The sequence below is a fragment of the Myzus persicae genome, unplaced genomic scaffold (genome assembly GCF_001856785.1).
Source record: "Myzus persicae strain clone G006 unplaced genomic scaffold, MPER_G0061.0, whole genome shotgun sequence".
NCBI classification, from domain to species: domain Eukaryota; kingdom Metazoa; phylum Arthropoda; class Insecta; order Hemiptera; family Aphididae; genus Myzus; species Myzus persicae.
Window position 1 is genome coordinate 3,710 of NW_019100793.1, and position 7,537 is coordinate 11,246.

The window sequence follows — 7,537 nt, forward strand, 5'->3', positions numbered from 1 at the left end:
TTAGCTGATCGAGGATTTACAATAAGTGAAAGTGTTGGATTTCACTGTGCAACTTTGAAAACTCCTGGATTTACAAAGGGTCTACCTCAATTACATCCTTGTACTACAGAGGAAACAAGATAAATTGATTCTGTACGTATACATGTAGAACGAGTAATTGGTTTAACTCGTTCTAAATTTAAAATCCTCAATGGTCCTGTTCAAATTACTACCCAGAAAAACCAAGATGATAGAACATGTCTCTTGGATTCTATAGTAACTGTTTGTTGTATTTTAACAAATATGTGCAATTCAGTTGTACCTTTAACATAAAATAAAGGCATAAACAGTAATATTAAAATATATTGTGTAATTTTATACTTAGACATATTATAAACAAAAAAATTAGAACTTACTTTTGTATATTTAAATAATTAGTTATCATAAAATCATTTGACTTATGCTTACAAAAAAAAAAATGGTATAATAATAATAATAATAATATTAATGTTTACTGACACAATGCACATTTCCAAGTTTTTGTTGAAGGCTTACGTTTTATTTTTGACACCCTTCTTTTGTACACATTATCATTTTACCTCCTTTTTACAGACACAGTTTTCATATGTAAGAGTCTCATCGTATGTTTCTGAGGGTTTTATTTCAGTGTTTGAAAAATATCTTCCTAATAATTCTGGAAGAATGGATTCATAAAAAAACCATTTAGATTTTTTTAATATTTCATCTTGTATATCAGGGTCAATGTTAATACGTTCTATATAACATTCATTTGGTGACCAAACTACAAAATCACCATACTGAGTGCCACACAATAATATTTGAGTTTGAAGCTGATAGTAATATTGATTGTTTTTACTTAGATGACCATTAACTACATAAGACATACTTTTTGTTTCACCACCTTCACTTAGGGTATGTGGATACTTTATTTCTAAACACCCTTTTCCACAGCAATCACAATTTATCATACCGTTGGGGCTGGCTCCAAGATATGGCAAACTTGGATTTATAACTAAGCCTGAGTTATTCATAGAAAAATGTATATGGTGATTTTTATTTTTTTCCATGTATGAAGCTTTTGCTTCTTCTTCATGATTAATCCCACATTCAGTAGCTTTACTTTTAAATGTGTTTTTTAATGGATAACATATTGATTTTATGAGAGATTTATTTGAATAGGACGATTTTACTGAACAGACGTCTTTTACCCTAGATGGAGTTATACGACTAGTCCTGTATAAAAACCAATTATGAGTTTTAGCCTGCATTTTTGTAGAAATTTCTATAGAATAACAGTCTTCTGAAGTTAATGAAAAGTCCAGTTTAGAACCTACACATACTAATTCTTCCAAGTTTAGTGTAGAATATTTATCTTTATAAAGATTTGCAAGGCTTTTTGGAAATTCATTATTAACAAACTTTAAGTTGTATGGCTCTACAACTTTTAGTATAGCAGCATTACTTTTTATTCTTTCAAGGTTTGATAGAAAATTTTTAAATTCTTGTGGATCATTTAAAGTTGTTTTCAATTTTTTTGTAAAATCAGACTTAGACTTGGCATTTTTCTTTGGGTTTTGGGGAAGCATAGATTTGCTACAGTCAAAGTTAATTTCGCTTATCCTCTTGGGATCAACATGTTGATTGGATGGAGTTACCCAGTAAGCTGAAACATCTGTCATTGACTTGCTATTCTCAGATTTCTTTAGATACACAAATTTTAAATAAAAAACAACATTCACCTAAACCAGCCATACAAGTGCAATGTGCACCACAAACACTCCCACAACTCTTTAGCACAAGCCAAGGCAAAAGCTTTGCATCATATATTGAATATTTGAAATAAAAGAAAGGCATTTGCCTTCAAATCCGAACCCTAGTTATAAGTGTATTTTATTTAATAATCAAATAACTTATACAAAATTATCTAACATAAAATATTGTACCTTGATCAGGGTCTGTGTTACTTTAAAACTACTTTTTGGTTCATTATCAGAACTAGGGCTGTGCGATTTTTTTAATTAATCGAATATTTTAATCGAGTATTCGATTAATCGATTATTTTTAAAGAATAATAAATAATCGAATAACCGATTTATCGATTATTCGATTAATATTCGGTTATTCGAATAATCGGTTATTCGATTAATATTCGGTTATTCGAATAATCGAATAATCGAATAACCAAGTTTTTAGTTTTTATTGTGTCAAAAATAGACACAATAAATATTATTTTTATTCGACTGCCGAGTATAAATAGATTCTAGATAAGAAAATCTTGCATGTTTCCGAGGGTCTAGTGGGTCTACCAATGGGAAATGGGCAATGTAACAATGAGATTTTATAAATAAACTGATGATGATTTATTAATGGCGATTTATATTTTATCGTTTACTTGTAATATTTTTTATTGACTTATTGTTTGCACAATCGTCGGACGTTAAACACTATTTGATAGCTAATTCATCTCCATTCTCTATCAGCATTCAGCACACGCGGAATTTAATAATAATACCTACTAATATATACAGAACAACGAAAGTAAGTACTTTTATATACTAACTTATACCTACTATTTAAAATTTACTACTTATATCTATATATAAAAATTTATTTATATACAATTCGTATAATTAAATATTAATTATTTATTTCATAAGTAATCATTATTCATTATTAGTTACTACCTACCAAGTTACCAACTAAAAAGTATTAAATATGAGTGAGGTATGGCAAGTTTTTAGCAAAGACGATACAGGACTTAAAGTAATATGCTTAATATGCAAAAAGAAATATGCAAATCCAGGATCAAGCACAACTAACATGTGGAATCATTTAAAATTAAAACACAAGACAAAATATATTGAACTTGATCGAATTCGAATGGAATTATTGGGAAGTGCGTTTGATCAAGACGTTTCCAATGTTTCCATTGACGAAGATGGGTAAGTAAAAACTTATAAGCTCTAATATAGTCCATGATTCGAGATAGTAAAATATTAGTTCAATATAAGTGTGATTTAAAGTACATACAAATTGTACTTATTTTTCACGTGTTCACGACTGTTGAGAGAGTTTTAAATTTTACCGAAAATAGTACCTATGTCGATATCATTTTTGAAATGTATGAACTTCTTTTTAATAATTGTATTTAAAGGTTAAGCAATACTAATTTTTGTTGCATTAAAATAATATTAAGTTTCAACTTACAACGTGAGTAATAATGTTAATATTAGCTGAATGCCTAAACACCCTAAGCCTAAGAATTTTATTTATTTTATAATGTGTACTGCACTGCTGTATCCTGCAGTAATGCAAATACTGTCTATTATATGTATAATGTATATATAAAATATTAAAAAAGTTATTATTATATAAAATTGCTACGAGCCTATAACATTGCGGCAAGTACCTATTTTATAAGGCTGCAAAATATGCGTGCAAAATTGTATGATCGGAATATTATCAATAATTTAATATTGATATAATGGACGTAAGCTGAATACACCAGTTTGAAATGTTTTGTTTATATGTTGAATATAATAGTGCATATGTTTTGAAGTATTTGAACATCAGTACCTAGTTGATCAGTGAAATGGTATAATATTATGCTTAGATATTATTCTGTGCTATTAATTCTAAAAAATTGTTGGAATCGTAAAACTATTATAAATAATAATGATACTAAATTTACAGAATGTCTGATAGTATTTGTTAGAACATCATTGGAATATTAAAAATAATAACAACTGTTAGACTAAAAGATAAATACAAAAGTACCTAGGTACTTTTAACATGAGAATATAATATTTTGCTATTTTATTATTTAAAAATGTATTAAAATACGTTATTTGATTCTATAACTAGATATTTATTATCTATATTATCTATATTAATTGCTACCATAAATAATCCATCCAAAACATTAAAATAAATACACCTTAAAATAAATAATAATACATTTTTTTCACAAAAATCATGTTATTTAAAAACCAAATTATTAGTTTCAAAACTATATTTAATATTTTTCCATCGCTATTATTTAAAGAGGAAACGAAAATCGACATATATATTACACAAAACCGTTTACATTTTTAAACTTAAAAACAAACACATAATATATAAATTAATTAATGAAAATCTGACTTACATTAAAATATGTAATAACAATACCACTAAACACCAAATAATATTGGGTGATTCGTATAGTATGCTCACAATAATTTTTTTACGAATAATGAATTTATGTAAATTGTTATTTTTAAAATGTTTAATAAATTATTATATTAAAGAACCATATTTCAATTTTTAAATCATGTAAGAAGTTTACTGTTGTGAATTGTATTATTGCAAATTTTTTTCATTCATATGAGAATCAGCCTACTTTTATATAGTGTTAAGCAGATGATATTTTTGAAAATATCGAGATATCTAAATCAAAATTGGAACGATTAGTTTCGAAGTTATTTAAATGCAATTATTAAAAATAAAAATAGATGGCTTAATAATAAAATGTAAAATTGATACATTCATATTGTACAATAATAAAAAAATATAATAATAGCTTAAAAATAAAATATACCAATATAGGTAATATGACTTTTTATACCTACTATGATTCAAAAAAAATTACAAATAATAATATTCATTTTACTTGTTATAATGTTTATGTAGGTATTTGTTATAAATATATTATAATTTATAGGTAATTATCTACAGTTAATAATAATATTTATATCATTGAAAATAAAAATAAATATTATGTTTATTATTCAAACTGGATAAGAAAATACAAAAATAATTGAGTACTTATATACATGCATTGTAACTTTAAATAATTTCTAAAAATCCCGCTGTCTTTATCTATTTTGAAAGATAAATGGTATTATAGGTATCATATTATGCATATTTTTTGTCATCACGTTTAAAAAAAAAATACAATTAACGTTTATACATTAGTTTACTAAAATATTATCAAAATTTGAAGGACTGATTTTCATATGAAAAAATAATTTATATAAATATTTAATTTTTTTTTTATTATTATCAATGTTGATCCCTTTGCTCAGAAATTTTATTTTGTTAATTTAAATTAAAGATAAAAATGTCTAAATATCCATTTACCTATTTCATTATATTTTTATTAGGTCTGAAATTGAGGAAACAAATTCGTTACTCTCACAACCTTCTACTTCAAATTATTTACCAGAACTAGGTCAATCAGATTCAAGTATTTCTCTGCCTCATACTGCTACTGAGACTGACACCTCCTCAATTGCCACGATTCACAAGACAACTTCAACTAGTACTAGGCAAATGAAAATGACACAATTTACTCTGAATAAAAGTGCAAAAATAAAAATTGATAATGCCCTTGCCTATTTCATTGCAACAAATATGATAACATACAGTTTAGTGGAAAAGGAAGGATTCAAACTATTTGTAAATGCGTTAAATCCTAGCTACAAACTACCAGGCCGAAAAACTCTTACGGAATCGCGAATTCCGTCTATGTATAGTGAAACACGTAACATTATAGGAAATATAATTAAGAATGCCAATTTTTTTACTTTCATTACAGACTGCTGGACTTCAAGTTCAAACCAACCGTTTATTGGTCTCACGTGCCATTTCATCAATGCTAATTTTAAATTAAATTCAGCCTGTTTAGGTTGCATTGAACTTTCAGAAGACCATACTGGTGAGAATATAGCTGATGTAGTTCAAATGTTGTTTTTAGATTATGAGGTACCAGATTGGAAAATATGTTCAGTAGTGACTGATTATGGATCTAATATGCTAAAGGCTATACGCAATTTAAATATACCACATGTTGCTTGTTTTGGTCATGCTCTTAACACAGCAGTTTCACGTATTTTTAATATGGACGAGATAAAAGATGTAATCCATAAAATCAAATCAATTCACAATATATTTGCTCATAGTTGGAAGGCTGTTCGAGAAATAAGAATAGTCCAAGAGAAATTTAGCTTACCAAAAAAAAAATTTCCATCTTACTCAAAAACGCGTTGGTGGTCGATGTTGGAATTAATTAAGGTTATTATTGAGCAAGAACTTGGACTCACAAGATTTTTACGGACGTATCAAAATGGTGTATATAGAAATTTATCTCTCCAAGAATCAGATATAATCATGTTAAAAAACCTAAGTTGTATTATACAGCCAATCCGGGAAATAACTGATAATTTAGCTGGCGATTCATATGTCACAGGTTCTGCTATACTACCAGTTATTTCTTCGCTAAAATCAAAATTATCTAAAATAACAGAACAAAATGAAAGTGGAGATACGGACATCAATGGAAAACAAATTAAACACATGTACACGACTATTATTGGGATTCTAGATCAAAGTTATCAAAATAACACATTGTTAATTATATGTGCCGTATTAGATCCTAGGTTTAAAATCGAGTATATTATGTATGATGATTTATCTGTTTTAAAGAAAACCATCGGAGAATTTTGTGAAACAACATACGAGAGTATCGAAAGTAATAGTTACGTCAACAATACTGCTAATCAACTGGCATCGCAAAAAAAAACAAAAACCGGATTGTCAGTAATTTTTGGTACCCCTGAAAATAATAGTATGGATAATTTTCAAGTAAGAATGTGAATACCTATAAATTACTTTAATTTATTATTAATACTTTTTAATTGTATCATTATAGGAAGTTCCATTAAGCCAAAAAATAAAAAATGAATTGGACTTATACATTAACAATCCAAAAATCGGTGTTGAACAAGATACACTAGATTGGTGGAACATAAACAAAACAACTTAACCTATTATGTTCATTTCAGCAAAAAAAGTTATGACCGTTCAAGCTACAAGCGTTGCGTCTGAACGTATTTTTAGTAAAGGGGGCTGTGTATTAACTGATCATAGATCATCGTTAACTAACGAACATGCCAGCCAGCTAATTTTTTTAACGATGAATAAGGACTATATAGCTAAACCAGCGTTTTAAATATTATTTTATTTGTATATATCTTTAAGTTTAAGACTGACCCTTAAGGTAAACGGCAGTTAATTTTTGTACCACTAGTTTATTTTATGTTTTTATGAATAAAGCGTTTAAACCAGACTATATATTTGATTACTCCTATTACTATTATTAGAACACTATAATATATTGTGTAGTATCAATATGGTTATTCAATTGCAAATAATACAACGATTATTCGGTTAATCGATTAATCGGTAATTCGAATAGTCAATTACTATTCGAATATTCCTAATCTCGATTAATAATCGTAATACTCTCAGATTATTCGATTAATCGATTATAATCGAACATTTTATTAATATTCGATTATTGTCAGAAAAATAATAATCGCGCAGTCCTAATCAGAACACACAATTGGCTGATTTAGTGGTTTGACTTCTTCGGAATACAAATTTCTAACTTAAAATAATCATATTATTAAAATTATGAATGAACTATATAAATTACTTACACTTTTGACCCTTAAAATTATTTTTGAAGGTACTGCATTTCCAACAAAAAATCTTT

At 27.1% G+C, this 7,537-nt stretch overlaps 1 protein-coding gene and 1 pseudogene across 1 annotated transcript; one reads left to right on the forward strand and one right to left on the reverse strand.

Moving 5' to 3' along the window:
* Positions 1–569: 569 nt before the first annotated feature.
* LOC111043032 lies at positions 570–1,752 on the reverse strand (annotated as a pseudogene).
* Positions 1,753–2,715: 963 nt separating this feature from the next.
* On the forward strand, positions 2,716–6,805 carry LOC111043033 (zinc finger BED domain-containing protein 6-like). Its single transcript, XM_022327811.1, has 3 exons — positions 2,716–2,942; positions 5,145–6,624; positions 6,692–6,805. Exons 1-3 carry the CDS (start codon positions 2,716–2,718, stop codon positions 6,803–6,805), a joined length of 1,821 nt encoding a protein of 606 aa, XP_022183503.1.
* The last annotated feature ends 732 nt before the right edge of the window (positions 6,806–7,537 follow it).

What these genes read in the sequence shown, in the direction of transcription:
- LOC111043033 (XM_022327811.1), top strand. Translation starts at nt 2,716, where the DNA reads ATGAGTGAGGTATGGCAAGTTTTTAGCAAAGACGATACAGGACTTAAA. An exon ending in GTTTCCATTGACGAAGATGG is followed by an intron (nt 2,943 to 5,144) that starts GTAAGTAAAAAC and finishes TATTTTTATTAG; the next exon opens with GTCTGAAATTGAGGAAACAA. An exon ending in ATAGTATGGATAATTTTCAA is followed by an intron (nt 6,625 to 6,691) that starts GTAAGAATGTGA and finishes GTATCATTATAG; the next exon opens with GAAGTTCCATTAAGCCAAAA.